Below are 23,522 nucleotides of genomic sequence, written 5' to 3'. Positions count from 1 at the left end.
CAAAATTACTGTTACTGCTATCCAGAAATCCAAAAGTCACTTATGTCTATTATATGCCTATTAAGTGCAGTTAAAACATAACAGAAATACACTAATATTTCAGTGATATATAAAGTTAAAGCTAAATGATCAAGGATTAGCCAGTTAATGCAATCTTGAAGCACTGTTTAAGTATTGTAATTATTCTTTGACAACATCGTTAGTCGGCATGTTAGAAAAGACAGACCCTACACAGGCCTAGAGCTGAAAGATGAAAAAGAAAAACATTGTATTGAACAGAAACTATTATACATATTAACATCAATATAACATTAAAATAATTTTATGGGTCATATTTCCTGCAAAAGTACCAATTTGCTTCATCTTCTTGACCTTATAGTTATTAATGAAAGCCAAGAGAATCGCAAAAGGGTTGATAAGATACAAACTGTAAAGGTGCGACTTTTGACTCTTGGTAAATCTTCATAGTCTTTTTAAGTTTTACAACTCAAATAACTAATTTAATTAAATCATCATGACAGGGCCTGCAATATAACAGACATATAGATAGGAATCAAATTAATCAATATTAAAGGAATTAAATTAATCATCCAAGTAGTAGACAACTCATTCTATCTCCTGAACCACCCCAAACTGTGTTGTTTGATGGGTTCTTCATGGAAAATGAAAAACCCAAAATGAAGAAACACAGAAACTTATGTTGAAATAATGAGTCACGTGATTTTTCTTTTGCTAAACATTGAAAACCGGTCCCATAGATCTTAACTAATCTAAGTTGGTAAAAATGGAATTATGTGAAATAATTTGATTTGAACAACTGCATAGATCACATAACAGACGATTGACCATTACAACCAGAAGAGGGCAGTAGTGTAACTCAAAGGGATGTCAGCTGCCGTAAATCGCAAAGGAAGGCGAAGAAGAAGAAGAACGACTCGGCTCGTTCTCTCTCCTGTGTCTGGAGTAGTGTTTGCTGTGCTGTGGACCTCTTGTACATGCCAGTTAACTTCAGCTGGGTCTCGTAACCACCTGTGTGGAAGCCGGATTTTGCAGTATGGCGTTAAATCTTACCATCAACACAAGCAATCCTCCTCTCGGTGAGTTACAGCCTGAGATCCCCAAATAACGTGACTTTCTGCAATTAGCCGTGTGTGTGCATGCAAGGTTGCGAGTGACATCAGCTTTCTTACACCTGTGTGTCATACTAAACTGGAAAATATATAATTATAATATCAAAAATCAGTCGTTGTGATAAATCTTGTTAAGACAGACATGAAGATGTGAAAAAAAATCAGTTGGAGTTTTATTTTGTAATTTAAACGACTTATATTTGATCATTGTACACGACCCGAATTTAATAGCAGATGATGTAAAGTGTTAAAATATCGTGAAATGAGTAGTAGCTCTTGTTACAAATAAAATATGAAGTTAAGAGTGTGACTTCATTCATATTCAATGGAGATTGGTGATCTGTAGATGCATACAAATACTAGCTAAGGCTAGCTAGCCAGTAGGCACTTCTGAAACCAAAACCACAACACGTGAACAGTTCACGAAATGTTCTTTTTGTTCAAAACAGCGGTTCTTACGCCTTATCCACCTGCTTATACTGTAATATCTACATACCATGAGTACATTACACAGAAAAAGTCTTTTTGAACTTGGAAATTAAACACGTTGGTTGACACGTTGACATTAGCTAAAGACCAGCCGGTTAGCTCAGCTGGGCAGCTTTCGGTTTTTATAAGCTGCTGAAACTGAATGCATTGTGGCAGTCCACTCTGACATGTTTAATCAACTGTGGAAAATAATTTATAGAGATTATTTTGGTGAAGTTATTTCCAAAAGCAAGCTAATGAAATGAATAGCGTTCATAATTGCTGAACAGCGCCCCTGTGTAGCTATTTTTTTTTACTGAGCACAGCAGGCTGATGCAAGCCTCCTGAAACGTAGTAAAACTGGATGGGGATGATTACTCTTGCACTGTGTTCTTTCGGTTTCTTAGAAATGCAGGTGCTTGGAATGTATACGAGTCACAACAAATTCAGAGAGAAGCTTTCCTTTATAATGGTGATATGGCGGAATGCACCTGTAAACATACAGTTACAGCTGTACATACATGCATATTTATACAGAGCATGTATACACCAGCTGTAGACAGGCCAATATATGACTATATAAACCTTACAATAAAATCTGTAGGTATTTAGATACTTTCTTTACAGCTTTGCCTCTGTACATCAAAAAATCAAGATTGTGATTGAAGTTCAGACTTTCAGCTTTAGTTCAGGAGGTTTAACAAAAGCACTGGTTTGGGTTTATTGCTGTTTTTATACATAGTCCTCTATTTCCGATGCTCAAAATTAGTTGGACAGGCAAGCACTTTTCATGGCCAGGTGAGGTCTGCTCTTTCATTATTCTATGACAAAGATAAGTACACAGTAAGTATCACTTATTTGTACTTCATGAAGTTGGACTCTGTTACCTTATCTAAAATCTGGAGGAAAGGGGATACTATTTGTTTGGATGTCATTTATATTTATATTATTTATATTTATTATATTTATATTTTACTGTAAATACAGCGGACAATTAAGCTCTAAACCCTGCTCTTCTTTTGGTCTTTACAACTTACATCATTATTAAGGACTTGTGTTCCACAGTATGAGCAGACACCCACCACACAGCTTTAGATTTTCTATGAATGCTAAGCCATTTTCCAAGGGAACCATGACTTTACAATATTCTACGAAACGGCGAGGGTCCGTCTTCTGAATCACTCCGGTCAAACTGGCAATAGGAATTGTATGTTGCGGTCACTAGTGAAGTGTGGTAAAAATCCTTAGAAAGTATTCACGGTAGCTCTATGAATGTTTGGCATGCTCATCAAAAGATTACATCAGTTATTCAAAGGAACGTCACCTCTGTGTATGAAATGTTCAGCAACTCTGTCTCATGGGCTTGTTCAGTGTAGCAGATTACAGAATTTTGGGGGTTATCTATTTGAGTTCTTTACCAAGGCTTGTTATGAGCTCAGAAATAAAAATGAATTTTTATTGGCCTCCTAGATTAACTGTGGCATACTGTTACAATATTACTGTGAAATTGTGAGACCTGTAACACAACTAATAATGTAATTTTGTCTGTATGTGAGCTTATGCCATTGTTCGGTTTGTTTAGTTTGAAAACAAATGAAAAGAAATAAGCAGATAAAAGGTCTGGAGTTGAATGTGGATTCAGTACAAAAAGCCTTTGAAGCAGACTGAACTTAAGGTAGGTGTTGTGCAGAGTTACGGGAAAGATTGCAGTTTGCGTGCTTCGTGTCACTGGACCAGTTCACCTGGTTGTCAGATTTCATATCTGTTTGAGTGTGCAGGTATGCAGTGATCAAATTTGACTGTTTTCTGGAGCTGTGCTTTGGAGTGTGAGAGTAAAAACACTAAAAAACACTGTGTTGTCTTGTCTGTCTTGCAGGGGCACTTCTGACAGCTGAACATGTGAAGAGCAGTGTGCAGGTATCAGTGGAGGAAGGCAAAGACACGCGGCTTCACATCTCAGAGTAGGTGCCATAATTATCGAGCTGCAGGTCGAGTTTAATTTACATGCTGTACAAAATAAGAGATGTGGAGTTTACATTCTTTTATCTCAACTATCTCTTCTCATTTTCCTTCTCTCAGTTCAGTCCAGTTCAGCGATGACAACTCTATCTGTCGCTACTTGGCTCGGGTTGCTCCTGCTCTTGGCCTGTATGGATCCAACATGATGGAGCAGACTGAGGTGTGTATGTTTGTGCATATCTGTGATGTTTTGCAATTGTTCTGAATGCTCATTTAATTTTTTCTTCATGATGTCTTCAGGTTGACCACTGGCTGGAGTTTAGTGCTCGCAGTCTGTGTAATCAGCCAGATTTGACTGTGGCACTGGCTGAACTGGACAAGGCTCTCTCACTGCGGACCTTCCTGGTTGGGCATGCCCTCACCCTGGCTGACCTGTCTGTCTGGGCTGCTCTCAAAGGTCAGTAACATCCAGGATTTAACAGCTTTTTTTCTCTGTCTGATTTTAGTGTGAAATGTATGTAACTAAACATTTTAAAATCAGCACTACAGATTGTGACTCTTTATCCACAGATCATGGGGAATGGCCAAAGCAGGGCAAATCCTTTTCCCACGTCAGCCGCTGGTTCTTCTTCCTGAGCTCACAAGTTCCTTTCACTGCTGTGGGCAACAAGTACTCCAGTAAGAAGGCTTCAATGAACAAAACCAAAGTAAGTGTTATTTTTTCCATTTAAAGAATGATTCAGTGTTCATTGTGGCAAACTATGATTGTAAAACTTGGTGAGCATGACCCGAATCCTTAACCTGAAGATGCAAAGAAAAAAGAATAGATGTTAATGTTTATAAAGCCACCAAACATGTTGTTTTTATCTCTTTAAACTAAACTGGTACATTAAACTTTGATATTTGAATGTTTAATGCTTGATTATTATGTTTGTGTACCATGTCTAGATTAAGATTAAGATATAAATGCACCTTTTAATTCCATTCTTGACTGATTGTGTCATTTTCACAGTTGGAAGGGAAAAAGGCGGATGTCGGGAAGTTTGTGGAATTGCCAGGAGCTGAGATGGGCAAGGTGGTGGTTCGGTTCCCTCCTGAGGCCAGCGGGTACGACTTGAATCTGGAGTTTAAAAGAAACGTTTGTTAATTTACTAGCTTCCCTAACTTTTTCTCTGCCTCCCTTGGACAGATACCTGCACATCGGACATGCCAAGGCTGCCCTGCTCAACCAGCACTACCAGGTCACATTTAAAGGCAAGCTCATCATGCGCTTCGATGACACCAACCCTGAGAAGGAGAAGGAGGACTTTGAGAAGGTAAGATATTATTTATTTTGCTGTTACTCGGAAAAAGAAATATAATAACAAAAAAAACATGTAAGTTTTGTGTTCACATTTCTGCATCTTTGCTGTGCTACTCTTTAGGTGATCCTGGAAGATGTTTCCATGCTCCAGATCCACCCAGACCAGTTCACTTACACCAGTGACCACTTTCCCACTATAATGAAGTTTGCAGAGAAGCTGCTTGCTGAGGGCAAAGCTTACATCGACAACACCCCACCTGAGCAGATGAAGCAGGAGAGGGAGCAGCGTGTTGAGTCCAGCTGCAGAAACAATTGTACGGCTTAGGACGGGACGATGATGATGACCTGTCAGTGAATGCTGAAGCCTAGCAACATGTGATTTTTCCATACAACTCCTCTCTGTGTCTCTCTTGCAGCCGTGGAGCAGAACATGAAGATGTGGTCGGAGATGAAAGTGGGAACAGAGTACGGTCAGACCTGCTGCATGAGGGCAAAGATTGACATGAACTCCAACAATGGCTGCATGAGAGACCCCACCCTCTACCGCTGCAAGAACGCAGCCCACCCTCGCACAGGAAACACCTACAAGTATGTGGCTTTATTCTATTGTTAGTCTGAATTGTGGCATTTATATACACAGAATAAAAAGGAAAGCGTAGAAAGCAGAAATTAGCATTAACACGAACAGAGGAAGTCCCTATTATTCAAAAACTGCTCTGGTATTAATAACAATTTTTATTTATTCCAGTAATCAAAATCGTAAAATTGATGAGGAATTAATCTCTAGTTTCTGTGGCATCCAAAATGTTGACTATAATATGCACTTTTTCAATTTTCATCTATTGATCTATTGATCATCTATGTGCAATATCTCAGTCTTTCCATGTTCTGTGCAATATTTTTGGCTCATGTGCAATTATTTTGGTCCCAGTCTGTTTCAATGTTTCCTACACATACACCATGTATATAGTTCCACTCACATATGTATACATATACACTGTTTTTTATTTTATTCTATTTATTTAATTATTTATTTATTTTCCGCCTTCGTTGTATATTGGTTTCTCTTCTTCTTACTTTAGCACCTTTGTGGTTCAGCTACCCAATTTCGCTGTGCAAGAAACTGCACAATGACAATAAAAAGCTCTAAGTCTCTAATTTGTATTAAAGAAAATGTGTGTTGCATACTTGTTGTCCTGTGATTTTGCACATTGTGTTGTAGGTTTATTTTAGTTGGTCAAATTTATAATTTTTGTTTTTTTTTCATTTTGCGTTAACAAAAGAGAACAGCACGAAACCAAGGTTGTTGTTTTTTTGTTTTTCTTTTTTTTTTTTAAATTTAAATAGGTGGAAATTTCTGAGCTTTATTCACAGCCTTTGTAGTGGCTCTTCACATTTATCACTTATCTCATGAGATCTGTCTAGATGTTAACTGTCTGCCTAGTAAAAATGGAGACACATGTTTTTTTTGTTTGTTTTTTAGATGCATGCTAAAGTAACCAGCAATGCGTACTGACAAAAAACAAGCAATCATATAGAACTTGGCGATAAACGTAATCCATGCAGGGGTTTAACCCTTTCATGCATGAATTCTGACAACCTCAATCAGGATTTTTTTCCAAAGTATTTTTATTAATCTTTAGGCATGAAAAAAAGATTTTTGAACTTCATTTTTTAAACATGTACTTTTCAAAGAGTTTTTTTTACATATCCACTTAGGTGGATAACTGATGTGTATGGAGTGACACATCAGTGTCCAGTGCAGTGGTTTATGTGCAAGTATACCATCAACACTGACACAAATACAGGAAAAAAGCCTTTGAATAGCTGTCCACTGTAGTGACCGCTATGCGTGAAAGGGTTAAAATGTTTTCTAAAGTTGACTGGACCACTCAAGTTGAGTTAACGGGTTGGTCATTACAGCAGCAGTCGGTCAGTGAAGGCTTTATTGTTGAGCATAACAGAAGTCACTCTGAATTTGCTGTGTTTTTGTGTACCTTGGAACAAATCACGGCGTGTGTGTGGTAAAAATTGAGCACATTCAGATAATTACGTTTGATAATACATCTCATCTTCTTTGCTTTCAGCATCTACCCAACATATGACTTTGCCTGCCCCATTGTGGACAGCTTAGAGGGCGTTACCCATGCTCTTAGGACCACTGAGTATCATGATCGTGATGAGCAGTTCTACTGGATAATCAATGCTCTGGGCCTCAGGAAGCCCTACGTCTGGGAGTACGCCAGACTCAACCTCAACAACACGGTGCTCTCCAAGAGGAAGCTCACCTGGTTTGTTGATCAGGGATATGTTGATGGATGGTGAGTTTGGCTTAGTTTGTTTTGCTTTTTATCTCTCTCTCCCTTTAAGTGCTCTTTTAACTTTTTTGGGGGGTCTTGTCCTTCAGGGATGATCCTCGGTTCCCCACTGTCAGAGGAGTGCTGAGAAGAGGAATGACTGTGGAGGGTCTGAAGCAGTTCATAGCAGCCCAGGTGCATTTTAAAGAAGATGCAATAATCTGTCAATAATGTTGATGCAAATGAGTACATTCTTAAATAAAAATATGCTTTTTTTTCTATTTCTTAATCCCTGTTTTTTCTTTTCCCTAGGGTGGATCAAGGTCTGTGGTTAACATGGAGTGGGACAAGATCTGGGCCTTCAATAAGAAGGTAAATTTAAAATTTTGTTATATTTCATCTGTGTCTAAATTTTTGTCAGTAGAACATTTAAAATGTTTCTGATTATGAATTTAATCAGTTGTCGTTAAAGCCCGTTTAGCTTTGCTGCAGCAACACAAGTAAATTTATTTATTGGGCTTATATGAGCACAGTGAACATAAGCTTGATATATTAAATTGCACACAAAATAACTTTATTTCCTGCTTTGTGAATTAGTTTTGGATTTTTCTTCAGTCAAAACCTGACTTATATGTTAGAGATGTCACGTGTGAGCATAGAGGTATAAGTGTAAATCTACCAGCGTTCAAGTATATGTAATGAATCTGTAGTAAAAAAAAACAGGCTCTGCAAATTCACTGCTGGCATGGCTTTGCTCTTTTCATTCTCTTAAATGCTTTCATTTGCCACCTCCTCTCCTGCCTCATTACCCCAATCTCAGCCTGCTTATTAACCCCAATAACACAGAAAACCTGAAAAACCAAACTAGGTGCTTCATTTCATGTCCCACATATGTTGGTATTCATGATTTGATGTCTTCATTTTCAACTGTCTGGACGTCAGTGTTGCTTCCTCTGTGTGGTCTTCCTTGCTGGCACTTGCTGCTTCATCCCAGAGTCAGGAAGAAGGTGTGAACCATCAGTATAAATGTAAAGAAAGTGAAAGCAGTTTTTCTTTCTCAAAAAATAAACAAAAAACAAAGTCAGTTTTAAACTTATGACCTATACAAGGATTTATATCCAAGGGTGGTTAAATTCAACAGCTACCAATTGGCACTGATCATGTCGCAGTGAGGTCGATTTAAAGACAGCTGTCTCTGTTTTTGCAAAGGTCTCATGTGCATGTTCAACTAACCAGCTGCTCCTCGCAGTTGTCAGATAGTTACATTATTCTCATAAACTTTCTTCATGCTAGCAAGGGGATGTTTTAAGGTGGCTGTTTTTGTTTTTTTTTGTTTTTTTTAACAGGTATTTAAGAGATGAGTTTTGTCTAATTCTATTCTGCTAATCAAGACTTTGGAACTGTGAGCAGCCGTCTGCTTTTAATTCACCTTTTATTTTCCTTTTATTATATAAATCTTCAAATATGGAGCTTTTTAACAGACAGTTTACTCACCAGTGCCTCGCACTGTTCCTACCATTCCATCCTAGTGTCTTTGCAGGCATTTGGGTTTGAAAGCATTTGATTTAGCTTTTCTTATTTACTTATGTTTTAAGCTCAACCAAAATCAAGTTAGATATAGGGCATTAATGGCCAACACAATAAATCTCACATTTTCTGTCTCTGGTGATGAGTTGTAATGATAATAGTGATAATAATAATTGTTACCTGTTACATATTTGTTAATGATCACTTTCATTTTTGTTTTGGACCACATGAATCTCAGTGAATGTGATTCCATTGTGTGCTTTAGTCGTATGTGCCAGAACAGGTTAGGTCAGTTTTTAGGAACTCTACACTGTTGGTCTGTTTGACAAGGCTAAAATATTTTCCTGTTGTTGAAGTAATATACCTGCCATTTTTAGCCGTTTTTGAATAGTAGCCATTTTTCCACATTGTGTAAAATCAAAACATGACTTCAAAGCTGATTTCTAGGTGTGTATTGTATCTTTGGACTGTACTGCAGTGGTTTTAAATGGTTAATAATCCAATATAATCCTTATTCATCTTAAGCTCGACCAATATGTAGCTAATCAATTCACCCACGGTAGCTCTTGACCCTCCATTAAATAAGCTTTATTCTGATTTCTGTTAATAAGGGGCAGCCAGAGTTTAACAGCAGGTGGGAGGAGCTTTTATGCTGACAGCAAACTGATGACCGTATTAGCAATATCCACAATTACTGACATCATAGAGACACATGCTTAATGGGTCATGCACCACTGGTAGATAAAACAAGGCAGAATAAGTCTTCTTTTATTGAATGTAATGGATAATTACACCAAGCTTAGTGAAATAAAGTAGGCTCCATATTAGCCACAGTTTATTCTTTAGTTGCTTATTACTCTCATCACTCAGCTTTCACTTCCTCTTCTGCTTCCCCTGTTTTGATTTCCCTGTCGACCATTTGAAAATAATAATTCACTATTTTATTCATACATGCATTTGTGGTTAGGACGTTGGACGTTGACATAAGACACAAACCAAATCAGGAGGGTGTAACAAAGCAGCAAGGATAAGTTCTGTGAATGGATCATTCTGTGTAAATGTGTCTGTCTCTTCCTCTCTCTCTTCCTCTATCGTATCTGACATTAAACAGCATCTCACTCTTCTGTTTCCAAGCTGCCCGTTAGCTGTCTGAAGGTACTCCTCCACCTCCTGCTCCTCCTGCTCTTCCTCATTGTCACTCTCCCTGCTTCCATCATGTGCTGGTTAATCTGAAAGCCCGCCAATGGCTTGCGCTATTTTACCAGCCCAAACAATAGGATTCCAAAGAATAGGTTGGCACAATGCAACAGACAATTTTAAGTCGTGACAAAATAAGGTTTTTAAAATAGTGGTTATTTAGGGTCACGTGACTGTTGGCTTCCCTTCCCAAACATTCTGAGTAAAGTAAATATGGTTGTTTTTATTCTATACATGTTTACACAGATTGAACAAATGTCAAATCTAAAGCATATTCACTGAAGATACAGGAAATGCTTCAATATATTCCATATTAACTGCCCTGAACAGCATGTTTATAACCAAAAGGGCAGTTTGTCTTTATCTTCCTATGAATCTGTTGTCTCTTTTTCATCCTTTACGCCACTTCAGTTTTATTTATGTATTTTTTGTGATGAAGAAGTTGCCCTTTCATATAGTTAATCATGCATTACTGAGTGAGAACACCCAAGTCTTTAATTCGGGACCAGGTCACAGGTCTTCCAGTGGCAGATTCATAAAATGGTACATATTGGTAAGACAATTTGTAAAGGGCTTCATACAGAATGTGTATGAAATCTTGATTTTTATGAAAATAATATGTGAATTGTTACCCTGACAACTTTCAAAACCATGTTTTGTTTTGTTTTGTTGCATTTTTCTCCCCATTTTAAGATTACATTCAAGCCCACAAGGGCTGATATTCTAATCAACCAAAGTTGTTGCTCTTTAACATAGTAAACTTGCATCAGAGAAACATCAGTGATGGTTGCAACTTTTCTGAATATTTTTGTTATATTAAAAATGATTTTTTTTAAATACACAAAATGAGAAATGGTGACTTTTATGACTAGATCTTCAATAAATAACTGTGTAGAACAACATGAAAAGTGTGTGTACGATACTTTATAATCTGTTATGAACACGTTTTTTTCAAATCCTTCAGTTGTCATTTACATCCAGGTTGGCTGGTAAAATAGTGGAAGCGGATAGCGACTGAGTAAGCAGCTGAATAAAAGCTTGTTTCCCAACTTGCATACAGTCATTATTCACTCTTGAAATCATCTTTTTTTTCCTCCTCTGGCTTAGTTTTATTTATCGCTTACTGAGCTGAAGCGTCTCTGTCCAGATTTTTTGTTTCTTTTTGGAGAAGCCTTCAAAGTTGCATCATATTTTGCTTTTTTCTTGCATTACTCAGCTTTTTGTATGTGAAGTGCAGATTTTTCTTTTACTGACCTCTGCGTGTGTATATGTGTCTCTTTCTGTTGGTGTTTTAGGTTATAGACCCGGTAGCTCCCAGGTACACAGCTCTATCCAGCTCCTATGTGGTGCCAGTGTCTGTCCCAGAGGCTACAGAGGAGATGAAGGAAATTGCCAAACATCCCAAGGTTTGAGGGGGTTTTTGTTTTGTTTTTAACAGCTTGCCGCCAATTTTGATTACTTACTTATTTTTGTCCAGTTTGTCCCATCAAAACAGCTGTCATTTAAATCTCATGGTAACTGATTTTATTCCTAAAAATCTTTTTAGCTCTAACATGTCTTGTGTTACTCTCTTTTGGGAAGAGCACCTTGGTTTTTAGCTGAAACATCTCAGTTAATAGCATTCAGCATCTTTTGCTATGAGGACTGACTCTCCCTTACTTGAAAACCAGCCACTCCAGGAACTGCAGTTTATGTCACTTGACTATAGCATGAGTCATGCATACTCACCAATGTAGCTTTGCTGCAGTGCTACTGAGCTGATGCCATTTCTGTGCCTATCTAGAATGCCGAGGTTGGGATGAAGGAGGTTTGGTATGGTCCTAGAGTTCTGATTGAAGGAGCCGATGCTGAGACTTTCACAGAGGGAGAGACGGTTACTTTTATCAACTGGGGCAACCTCATCATCACCAAGATCAACAAGTATGACCATCGTTTAGATGATCTGTATTTCTTTTAAGAATCAGAATTCCCTCTGATCTTTTCATGCTGTCGCCCTTTCTTATCACTTAGAGGGGCTGATGGAAAGGTTTTGTCTATGAAGGCAAGCTTGAATCTGGACAACAAAGACTACAAGAAGACAACAAAGATCACATGGCTGGCTGAAACAAACAATTCCCTCCCGGTGCCGGCCATCTGCGTCAACTATCAACCACTCATCTCCAAAGCTGTCATCACCAAAGACGACAACTTCAAGGACTACATTAATAAACATAGCAAGGTCAGTTATTTGCTCTGTGTGTGCATTATACTGCATGGATGTGGTTATTTTATTATCTGTTTTTGATCTCAGTTGGAAGAAAAGATGCTTGGTGACCCCTGTTTGAAGAACCTGAAGAAAGGTGAAATCATCCAGCTCCAGAGGCGGGGCTTCTACATCTGTGACCAGCCTTATGAGCCACTCAGGTAAAGAAGTGAAAACCCGAATCTGCTCAGTACCAAAACACCTTTTGGGCATGTATCCATTTTTTTGTATTACTGTTTTATTAACTGGGGTTGTGTCTGCAGTCCCAACAGCTGTAAGGAGAGTCCTTGTGTGCTCATCTACATTCCAGATGGCCACACTAAGGAGATGCCAACAGCTGGATCCAAGGAAAAGAGCAAGACTCCGGCCTCCGACAACACAGTGAGTATTCAGTAAGGGGTTTGCAATTATACGCCTAATGTTCCTGTATGAAAGACATTTGCTGTTCAACTGCAACCATAAAGTCCTCTGAATTACTTAAACTTTAGTGTGCTCTGATGTTTGCATTGGATGTACTAAGACGGAAACAAAAAGCACAGTACAATTAGTGGCAGTAGCAGGAACCTACCCTGTGAATCCTAACTGGTTTAACCAGTAAAGCAAATGCTAGACTAATAATAGGTGAAAACTAAACAAGGTTCAGGCCCAGTTTGAAAGCTGCCAGTCGGCCTTTTATATTATTATTTGTTATTGCCTGAAAACTGACAGCTTCTAGCTTAAAAGTTGAATATTAGTGAAAAGCTAGCCACCTTCTGTTATACTTGTTGGTCACACAGGGTGTGGAGGATTTTATTCTGGGAATTGTATGTGGATTTTATTCATTCCTACTTTTGAAGGGAATGTATTGTGTGTGTGTTTATGTCCTAGTGTGTATATACACCAAAGAAAAGTCAAACCTGCCTATACCTGTCTTAATTATTATGGATAAAAGGTAAATGTTATCTGCTAAAACTATTAAGTCAAAACACTTTTCTGGTTCTTTACTTCTTCAGAGTTTTATCAAGTGTTCTTTTTTTATTGTTAGCAACAGTAGGCTAACAATATTTATGTTTGTAGCATCTTTCTAAAAATAAAAATAAATAAATAAAATTCCCTGGCATCTAGGGCCTTCAGGGCATCAGCTTAGCATGCAAGCTTGGAATAAAATGGGATAAAAATGTGAGACATCTTGGATAAACTGGTAACTGACAGTTTCTTCATCTCTGTTGTATAAGCCTGCCAGCCCTGCCAAGGCTCCTAAAACCTCTGTGCCAGCCCCAGCCTCAGCCCCAGCGGCTGACCTGTTCTCAAGCATTGTAGCACAGGGCGAAGCTGTCCGCCTGCTCAAAGCTGCCAAAGCTCCCAAGGATGAAGTGGACAAGGCTGTTAAGCAGCTGCTTTCTCTAAAGGTATGTTGGCTTTAAATAAAAGTATTATAAAGATAAAGACATGCGCTGAAGTGATCCTTCTGATCCTTCTGGCAAATACTAAATCCTGATTCTCTTGAAATTGTCAGGAGTTGATGTTCAAAAAGGGCTTTGCTTGAAAAAAAAAAAAATACTGACAGTCTCATCTGTTCTTTATCTGCAGGAGCAGTTTAAGCAGCAAACCGGTGTGGAATACAAGCCAGGCATGGCTCCTCCTGCCTCAACGCCAGCCCCACCTACCTCTTCCTCAGACTCCACGTCCTGCCCATACACTCGTGTTGTCCAGCAGGGTGAGCTGGTCAGGGAACTGAAAGCAGATCAAGCACCAAAGGTAAAGGGCATTTTCCAATCCATAATCACATCCTCATCTGTTTGTCAGATCATCGTTTTACGCCCCACGTTGTTTGTCCGCTTGTTTTTTGTGTCCCATCTCATATCCGCTGAATTCTTGCGTCAAAAATCACTTGTCTGGTCCTTCCCTCGTGATGTCTCACATGATTTGTCCAGTGACCGTTCCATCTCCTCGTGCCATTTGCATGACAGTCAAGCTTATTCTGAAATACCCATTACTATAAGATCACTTTTAATGGTACCAGGACCAGATTGACGCTGCAGTAAAGCAGCTCCTCGCTCTCAAGGCAGAGTTTAAAAAGCTGACCGGTCAGGATTATAAACCAGGGATGGCCACACCCGCCCCCTCTGCTTCATCTCCCGTGACTGCCACCTCTTCTTCCTCGCCACCTTCTTCTTCTTCGGGCCTGTATGAACATGTTGCACAGCAAGGAGAGGTAGTGAGGAAACTGAAGTCGGAAAAAGCCCCCAAGGTATTCAAATGCATGATGAATACAGACAGTAGAAAAATTCCTGCCTTATTCATATGCCACATTCCGGTTACCTCGGAAATCGGATGTCAGAAATTTGGAGTTACTTAGTCTGAAACCACTAATACTTATTAATGTTACTCAGACACACACACAAGTGTTAAAATAAACAATCCGTCCAATCATGGCTTCAGTGCAGAACCAGTTAGATTTATTCTTGGAAACATTACGTGGTTCCTGGTAACAGGGCTGGTACAGATAATTGTACGTTTGATTATTTCTTATTTTGGCATGAATTATGTGTCACCACTCAGTGCTTTATTTGCACACATTTTCTGCACTACTGTAACTTTGTTTTAGGGTTTTAAATTAATTTTGCAGTAAATGTTCTGTATCGGCATGTGCTTAACATACTTGTTTCACACAATTATAACAGTGCTTATATTAAAAATGTGTGTATTTGCTTTATTACTATTACCAAATTACCTATTTCCTCTAACTGCTGTCTGCGAGAGGGTAATCCAGAGGGATTGTACTGATCAGAGTGAACACAAGGCTATAGGCAAAAACTGCTAAATGTCTGAATTAACATCAAAAATGCGTGACCAATCTTAGGTAATACAATGATCTGACACCTGATAGAAAAACTGATTGCTGTCGCCAGCATGTAAATTGTGGGAAAACAATATTCACCATGCACTGGAATGGGAATATTTTTACCCACAAAAATCCTAAACATCGTAATAAATTGGGTTACAGTTTCCTTGTTTCATCTTCTTCAGGACCAGCTTGATGCAGCAGTGAAACAGCTGCTTGCTTTGAAGGAAGAGTACAAACGTATCACAGGCCAGGAGTATAAGCCTGGAGTGGCCCCACCTCAGAAAGCACCTGCTCCAGTCCAGAATGGCTCCACCAATGACCTCTATGAGAAGGTCGCTGAACAAGGAGAACTGGTCAGAAAACTGAAGGCTGAAAAAGCTCCTAAGGTGAGATTTTACCATTTGCCTAAATTTTTGAGGCTCTGTAGCTTTCAGTAGTCCTTGAGGTGTTGACTTTGACTTGATGTTTCTCCTTCTATTGGTTCTTTTTCAGGATCAAGTAGATGCTGCAGTGAAGCAGTTGCTGGCTCTGAAGGCAGAGTACAAACAGAATACTGGAAAAGATTACAAACCGGGATTACAAGCCCCAGCTACCCCAGCCCAGACCCAAACCCAGGCCAGCTCAGCCTCCACTCAGTCTAACTCCTCTCTTCAGGCCCAGGAGCTGTTCTCACAGGTGTCCCAGCAGGGAGACCTGGTGAGGAAGCTAAAGTCCGAGAAGGCCCCCAAGGTAAGAACTTACAGAGTGGTAATAAATACAACTAAAATTGCACAGACATAAACATAAACAATCACATCTCCTTTTTAGGACCAGGTGGAAGAAGCTGTGAAGACTCTACTGGACCTGAAGAGCAAGTACAAGACTCTCACTGGACAAGACTACAAACCAGTGGCTGCTGCTGGAGGTACAGGAGGAGAGGACAAAAACCGCAAGGAGAAGGAGAACAAGTCTGAGAAACAAGGTGGAGGAGGAGGAGGGAAGAAGGGTAAAGGAGACAAAGGAGGCCAGAGCAAGGAGTCCTCCGGAGGAGCAGGAGGTGCAGGAGAGGGTCAAGGACCCAAGAAACAGACACGGTGAGAGACTGGAAGTACTCCTTCACCCATCTCTCTTCACATATTTCCAAATGCAGATGAATTAGCTCGGGCTTAAATTTAGATTTCAATTTCCAGCTAACACAGTTTTTGGTTTAAAATGGGTCTCCATAACAACAACTCTGATATGATTTCAGCTAAAATGATAATCCTTTTTACATGCAATACCATGAACATTGAATATGGAGGAACATAGTAGTGTTTTACTGTTTGCATTGCATACAAGTTATTGTTTGTCTTTTGGGTTTTCAACACATTAAAATGTCTTCTTTGGGTACATCTGACTGTGATGAGTGGGGGAAACATTTATTGGGGAAGAAAGCAGATTTTTGTAAAAGAAATAGCACAGCTGTCTGTAGTTGGTTGTCCTTGAATTTGCTGAAAATTGACAATAAATGGAGAGTTAAATTAAAGCATTTACACCTGGTCACATTCTCAGACATCTGATTTGAGCTCATTAGAATATGCACTGTTTGGTGAACATATATTTGAATGGTTAACATGAAACCCCCAGCAGGTGATGGAGGTTGTACTCCAATGAGTAGTACATTTTAAGCAGGACTGTTGTTGGTATGAACACCACCAGCTTCCTGTCAGGTGTCTTGTCTTAGAACAATAAACACACGCACACACACACTCACACACAGGTATTTGGGTGTGTTGATTTGGAAACCGAAGATGGTTGAAGCACAAGCCTATGCTGCTGTTTCTTACCGACTGAGGAGGGTTTTTGAAATCAGATTCGGTGAGTCTGACGTGGTTGCTTTTTCCTGCATATTCAGTGCCTGTTGTATGCTGTTGGTCTTAAAATTACTGGCTTTAAGATGGTGCTACATTACTAATTTTTTTAATATTCATGATTTAACCGTTTGTCAAGAGAGTGCCCTCTGTTGCCATGGTTGGACCAGATTGAAATATCTGTTTTCTATGATCACCACAGCATCAAGAGGTTGATATTTTTGGCTTTTAGTGAATCATCTTGACAACTACCGGACATATAGTGATGGAATTTGTTGTAATAATATAATAATTATAGGTTCTGTCTGAATTTGCCCCTTGTTTACTGTATAATACACTACATTTAATGTGCGTAAAAGTTATCCAATAAAACAAATGGTACATGTCTAAATATAGGGAGTGGTAAATAAGGGGCTAGGGCAGGGGTCTGCAACCTTTTACACCCAAAGAGCCACTTGGACCTGGTTTCCACGCAAAAGAAAACACTGGGAGCCGCAAATACTTTTTGAAATCTAAAATGAAGATAACGCTGTATATATTGTTTTTTTTTTTTTTTTTAACTTTATGCTTTGTGTGAACAACTAAAGTAAGTAAAGTTTATTTATTAAGCGCTTTTCACAGACAGGCAGTCACAAAGCACTGTACACAAATATTAAAATAAACAATACAATCAATAGGCATTATACACAATGTAAAAGATCAAATGTACATAATGTAAAGAATATAAAATACGTAGATCAACAAAAGGCTTGTTTGAACAGAAAAGTTTTTAACTGCTTTTTAAAAGAATCCACAGAGCAACTAAGGTGTGTTGCTTATGAAATTCATGAAGTGCTACAGAGAAAATTACATTTTATTTATGTAATTAACACATTTTGAACTCTTAAAGAAATATAACAAAAGGAAAGACACCCAGCTGAACTAAAATGATCCATGTAGCAAACAAAAACTGTTGTGAGCCGCCACCCTTATATCGCCTTTGGGCTTTTGGAGCCTTGACCTGACTTTTAAAAAGTAATTGGAAAAAAAGCACTATGCTGCTGAAAAATGAAAAATAGATATTTGCAAAATTCTGCCTAAATATGTATTTTACCTGGTTAATGTGTGTGGCGGGGCGTGGTCTGCAGCGCCGCTGCAGGGGAGTCGGACGCACCTGAGCGGCACCCGCAATCACGCCTCACTGCCTTAAAGTCTGTGCTCTCTGCTGTTGTGTTGTCGGGCTGTGAGCTGAAAAGCTACAGCCGGCTGTATGCGTACAGCAACCGTGTGTGAAAAGTGGTTAATAAAGAGATGCTGAAAAGCATGTTCATGCAAACATCGTCAGGTCTGCCGTGATATGTTTACAATAAGACTTCTGGTCCAGAACCTCTGCGCACAGCGTCTGCTGTCATATGTGAGGCGTGAGCGGTGTTTGTTTTTAACATAGTTCACGGTGGAGAACAACATAATGTGGATCCGAAGATCCATAACTGGCCTACCTGGGGTTGAAAGTCTCGATAAATGCACAGCGTTTTGGCGGGTATACCGGCTCCCGCGAGTGTGACGCTTATTTTGAGCGATGAAAAAATAATAAGATATAATTTTATTTTTATATTTCAAAATCACAATAATCTTCCAATTTAGAACTACAAGTTAAAAAAAGAACTAAACACAAATAAAATACACTTCAGCTAAATACTTCTAATTTATTTTCCCAAACCACCCGGAGCCGCAGTATAAGGACAAAAGAGCTGCATGCGGCTCCGGAGCCGCAGGTTGCCGACCCCTGGGCTAGGGGGAGAGTTAACTCCTTAACGCCTGGTGCATCATTTTTGATGCACCCAAACAATACATATTTACAATACATATTACTTAAAAATGTAATAAATGGCAAACATGATACAAATAAAAATGTTTAAAATTCTCCTGTATGTAAAATATTATCTTTTTTTTTTTAATTGCCATGTGGTTCAATAAAAGCTACATTTTTAAATAAGTTGCATTTTCTAGCAATTGTTTCCTGACAGTCGCTCTGACACTCCCCTCAGCCTGAGCAGTGTTTTGTGTTTAGGATTACTAAATGCTAACCCACTGAATTAATGCTTACCATGTTGGCATGCTAAAGCTAAAGTTCTAGACTGTGAGTACAAAGCCTTGATACTAACATGGTTTTAGACTCGTAGTCTTGTTTTTGGCACTTTTTTTTTTTTCGTGCACAGTTGAAACTGTGAATTGGAGACCTGCTGGGAGAGAAAAGGGTTTATATACGTCTATATGGATATATAGAAAGTAGATTTTGTTCCTCAGGCAGTAAAAGTGTCATTGTGCCAAAAAAAAAAAAAAAAAAAGGATTATCATTTTGCCCTCATGCTCTGGCTCTGTTTTGTCAGTTAGCTTTAGAAATACAGTTTGCTTTAAGCAGCATGATGGACTTGACTTGAAATTGCAGTCATTACTCTTGTGTTTGTGCACTCAGGAGCAGTGATCACTAACCAAGAATTACCCGATTGTTGTGTTTGTGTTTCTCTGTCAGTGCTTCATCGCCGCTTTCTCAAATTTGTGAAGAAAATAAATGAAATTCTGTCGAAGAAACACATGATTAACAATAAATTGTGCTTAGAAACATTTCCTAAGTCTTTTATAACTCTTACTCATTTGTATATCTCCTGTCAGGTTGGGTCTGGAAGCCAAAAAAGAGGAGAACCTGGCTGACTGGTACTCTCAGGTGAGTATCACCCTTTACTCCAACAGCCCAATTTGCTATGTCAGTCAAAATCTTCTGTTAATATTCTTCTCTTGTCCTCCTCAGGTCATCACTAAAGCTGAGATGATTGAGTACTATGACGTCAGCGGTTGCTATGTGCTGCGACCCTGGGCTTTCTCAATCTGGGAGTCTATTAAAGACTTCTTTGACAAGGAAATTAAGAAACTGGGTGTGGAGAACTGCTACTTCCCTATGTTTGTCTCTCAGGCAGCCTTGGAGAAGGAGAAGTCCCACATTGCAGACTTTGCTCCAGAGGTAAATGAGACTTTGCACGGACATCTTCTGATGTTTACAAAAAGCAAACTGGGTAACATAAATTAAAGAAATAGGCAACTACAAGAAATCATAATGATATGCTCGCGCATGCATTTATGGATCAAGCACAGTCTTGATCCATAAATGGGACTCTGTCATTATTTTTATGGTCTTCTGTCATTTATATCCTAGTGATGTCAGAAGTAGGTTAATTGAAAGGTTCAAGTCCTAACATTTAAGGTGGCTGTCGTAAAAATTCTCTCAGCAGGTCAAAACAGTCAGTCCTAGCTGGCCAAACAGACGAGTGCTCTTTACAGAAAGAGCGTGTATGAGATAATCATACAAAGATAAAACTAGTAGTAAAAATATAGAACTGTAAATGTGCAATATCCTGTTATTACAGTTTTGGTTTCCCTTTTTTTAAGGTTGCTTGGGTAACTCGGTCAGGAAAGACTGAGCTTGCAGAGCCCATTGCTGTCAGACCCACCAGTGAAACAGGTCTGAACCACAGCTCTTTGGTTAACATAAAGCTATGCAGACTCACATTCAGCATATCAATTTTAAAACATTTAACATTGTTCCTAACCCCTTTTATCTCTCTTTATTCACCTCAGTGATGTATCCAGCCTATGCAAAGTGGGTCCAGTCTCACAGAGACCTGCCAATCAAACTCAACCAGTGGTGTAACGTTGTGGTCAGTGTTCCCTTCTTTTCTTTAGTTAATGGTTGCAAGATTGCTCATGGAAGAGCACCCAGTTTAGTGTGCATCTCTTCTCCATTGTATAGAGATGGGAGTTCAAACATCCCCAACCTTTCCTGAGGACAAGAGAGTTCCTGTGGCAAGAGGGACACACAGTATTTGCCACAAAGGAGGAGGCAGCTGAGGAGGTAATATACATGACAGAATGTAAAACAGTCGTACCTAGGCAGACATATTCGAGTACAGTGTTTCTGGAAGGCTGTTTATGTGTCATCTGTATGCAGGTTCTGCAAATCCTGGATCTATATGCCAGGGTGTATGAGGAGCTAATGGCCATCCCTGTGGTAAAGGGGAGGAAGACTGAGAAGGAGAAATTTGCAGGAGGAGATTACACAACAACCGTGGAGGCATTCATCTCTGCCAGCGGCCGAGCCATTCAGGTAACACACTGGCTTTATTCTCTCAATCCTCTTACTCAAGTAAGCAAGTAAACATTGCATTGAAGCAAGAGTCCCCTTTTCCCCAGGGTGCTACGTCCCACCATCTGGGCCAGAACTTCTCCAAGATGTTTGAGATTGTGTTTGAGGACCCCAAGAGGCCGGGCGAGAAGCAGCTGGCTTTCCAGAACTCGTGGGGAATCACAACCAGGACCATCGGTGTTCTCACCATGGTCCACGGAGATAACATGGGACTCGTGCTGCCACCCAGAGTGGCTTGCCTCCAGGTGAACACTCAGTCACATGTACACATGGGATACAGTACAAATAGTTTCTGGTGGATTTTTATTTTTGTAACAGATGAAGATGTTAAGGTCCTTTTTTTATTCTACTATATTGATGTAAACGATGCTGCAACAGCCAGTCTAAGATTTCTCTTTCCTTTCCCAGGTTGTCATCATTCCTTGTGGGATCACCGCAACCTTGCCAGAACAGGAGAAGGAGGTGCTGTTGGCTCAGTGCACCAAATACCTGAAAAGGCTGCAGGAGGCTGGTATCAGGGTGAAGTCTGACCTCCGAGACAATTACTCACCTGGCTGGAAGTTCAATCACTGGGAACTCAAGGTCATTAACAACATGATCATAATCCTTATTATAGTTTTAACCTGATGCAGAGAATATTAATTGGAAAAAAACAGATGTCAGTTTGGTTTCTGACTCCTTGTTCTGTATGCTGGGGTCTCTCATCCAGGGAGTTCCTATCCGACTGGAAGTGGGCCCTAAAGACATGCAGCAGAAGCAGTGTGTCGCAGTGAGGAGAGACTCAGGAGCAAAGGTGACAATACCAGAGGCTGAAGTGGAGAAGAATCTGCTCAACATGCTGGAGGACATCCAGAACAGCCTGTTCAAAAAGTATGTTATACTTACTACACTGAGGTTTTGTTACAAATGGACACATCCCCAGTCGAGGACAGTTCTACCACAGGGCTTTTTGTTAGAGGATTTAATAATTGATACAAGTGTCAAAGTTAAAATATAAATAAGTGTACACATAAGTGTACACAGATTCTGTGAGATTACATGGTGTCTGTAAACACTTGGTTAATGTCTGTTTGTCAGAGCTTCAGATGATCTGAAGAGTCACATGGTGGCTGCAGACACAATGGAGCAGTTCCAGAAAGAGTTGGACCAGGGCAAGGTGAGTAACACAAACAAGCCACAACAGCTCAGACATCTCACCGTCTTTCCTCATCAGAATAAATAATTGATCTCATATATTTTCCTTTGCTTGATAGATTGTCCAGATCCCATTCTGTGGAGGAATTGAATGCGAGGACTGGATCAAGAAAATCACTGCTAAGTAAGTCTGACATATTGGTATTGTATACATAATGTTTCCTGTGATTCCCCCACAGTTTGCTTGTTGTGCTCAGAGTGCTTAATTTCCACCACTGAAGGACTATTTGCTTGATCTTTTTTAGGGACCAGGACCTGGAGCCTGGTGCTCCGTCCATGGGAGCCAAGAGTCTCTGTATCCCATTCACTCCTCTGAAGACCCTCCAACCTGGACAGAAGTGTGTCAGCGGCAAGGAGCCAGCCGAGTACTACACTCTGTTTGGACGTAGTTACTGAGCACCTGCTCTTCTGGGGCAAGAGAATAAGCATCTTAGTAGAAAAGGGCTTTCCCACCTTCTCTGTAACTGTTTTTCCTTCTTGGTGTTTAACTTAAGTGAGGTGACTAAACTTTGGGATTCAGGAAGGGAACATGCTCTCTTTTTTTTGTTTTGGTTTTTAAAAAAAAAAAAACATGTCATCATTGTTACAACACTTTGGAAATGGAGCGGAGACAAGAGATGTTTACTCTTATAGCCGTTAATATCTAAATTGTTGATTATCCTCTAAAGGCCCTGTCAGAAAGAGACTCGCTGTCCAAAGGGGGACACAAGAATGGAAATGGCCAGGAGTTAGGCAGGTGTGTCAGCATCAAACATCTGATGAGTGAAAGCAGCAATTGTGCTTTATCTGGAACCACTTTCTTGAATATTTTTCAAACTCCATACCTAAAATGCAAGATTTTCTGTACTTGAAAATTGATGAATTAAGGATGTTTGGCCTTTTTGTAAAACTCTCAAAGGAGAATGTTACTGATGGGGAGGGGAAATCCTGACAATTACAATCTGTGGGAAAATGTCTCTTTGCCTGGCAACAGCCCCATCTCCCTCACAGCCAGACTATCTCAGGAACTCTGCAAGCACTCTTGCTGTTTTGCAGTTTTGTCAGCCCTGCTCTGTCTGTATGGTTACAGTATGTGGCTTTATATTTAACGGCTTTAAAAATCTCTTATCCACCAGAGCCAAATGGTGCAGCTGTGATGAACCGTGTGTATGGTCAATATCGCCTCCTGTCTCTTCTCTCACATGAAAGATCTCTGCTGCCTGTCTAAAATAAAGTAATTTCCATGGCAAACTATCCAGTGTATGTGTGTGGTTTTGTTTTGTTATTGTTTTTTTAAGCCTGGGTAAAATAGGGGGAGATAATCAAGTCCAAGATTATCTTTTTCTATTTTTGGAAAGCTGCATGGGAAAATAATAGTAACTAAAAAAAAAAA

General features: G+C 39.5%; 1 protein-coding gene across 3 annotated transcripts; it reads left to right on the top strand.

Annotated features, from left to right (window-relative positions):
- The first annotated feature begins 912 nt into the window (after nt 1–912).
- eprs1 (glutamyl-prolyl-tRNA synthetase 1) lies at nt 913–23,383 on the top strand. Of its 3 annotated transcripts, XM_084928095.1 has the most exons (36): nt 913–1,097; nt 3,475–3,559; nt 3,678–3,777; nt 3,858–4,014; nt 4,128–4,264; nt 4,570–4,664; nt 4,747–4,873; nt 4,982–5,174; nt 5,277–5,448; nt 6,948–7,181; nt 7,268–7,352; nt 7,470–7,529; nt 9,819–9,839; nt 11,177–11,287; nt 11,665–11,801; nt 11,892–12,099; nt 12,172–12,284; nt 12,387–12,504; nt 13,338–13,511; nt 13,693–13,860; nt 14,126–14,353; nt 15,133–15,336; nt 15,443–15,679; nt 15,758–16,023; nt 19,432–19,483; nt 19,568–19,777; nt 20,203–20,275; nt 20,392–20,471; nt 20,564–20,665; nt 20,762–20,917; nt 21,004–21,201; nt 21,365–21,538; nt 21,666–21,826; nt 22,034–22,112; nt 22,210–22,274; nt 22,396–23,383. In XM_084928095.1, the coding sequence occupies exons 1-36, from the start codon at nt 1,055–1,057 to the stop codon at nt 22,544–22,546; spliced, it is 4,974 nt and encodes a 1,657-aa protein (XP_084784221.1). In that variant the 5' UTR covers nt 913–1,054; the 3' UTR covers nt 22,547–23,383. The 3 variants fall into 3 exon arrangements, with proteins under 3 accessions (XP_084784221.1, XP_084784229.1, XP_084784238.1); XM_084928103.1 differs by lacking the exon at nt 9,819–9,839; XM_084928112.1 differs by lacking the exon at nt 14,126–14,353.
- The last annotated feature ends 139 nt before the right edge of the window (nt 23,384–23,522 follow it).

This window comes from Perissodus microlepis, chromosome 1 (assembly GCF_051167445.1).
Source record: "Perissodus microlepis isolate ML-2025 ecotype Zambia chromosome 1, ASM5116744v1, whole genome shotgun sequence".
NCBI lineage: Eukaryota > Metazoa > Chordata > Actinopteri > Cichliformes > Cichlidae > Perissodus > Perissodus microlepis.
The sequence above is the reverse complement of the archived record's forward strand: the minus strand, read 5'-3'. Positions and strand labels throughout refer to the sequence as shown.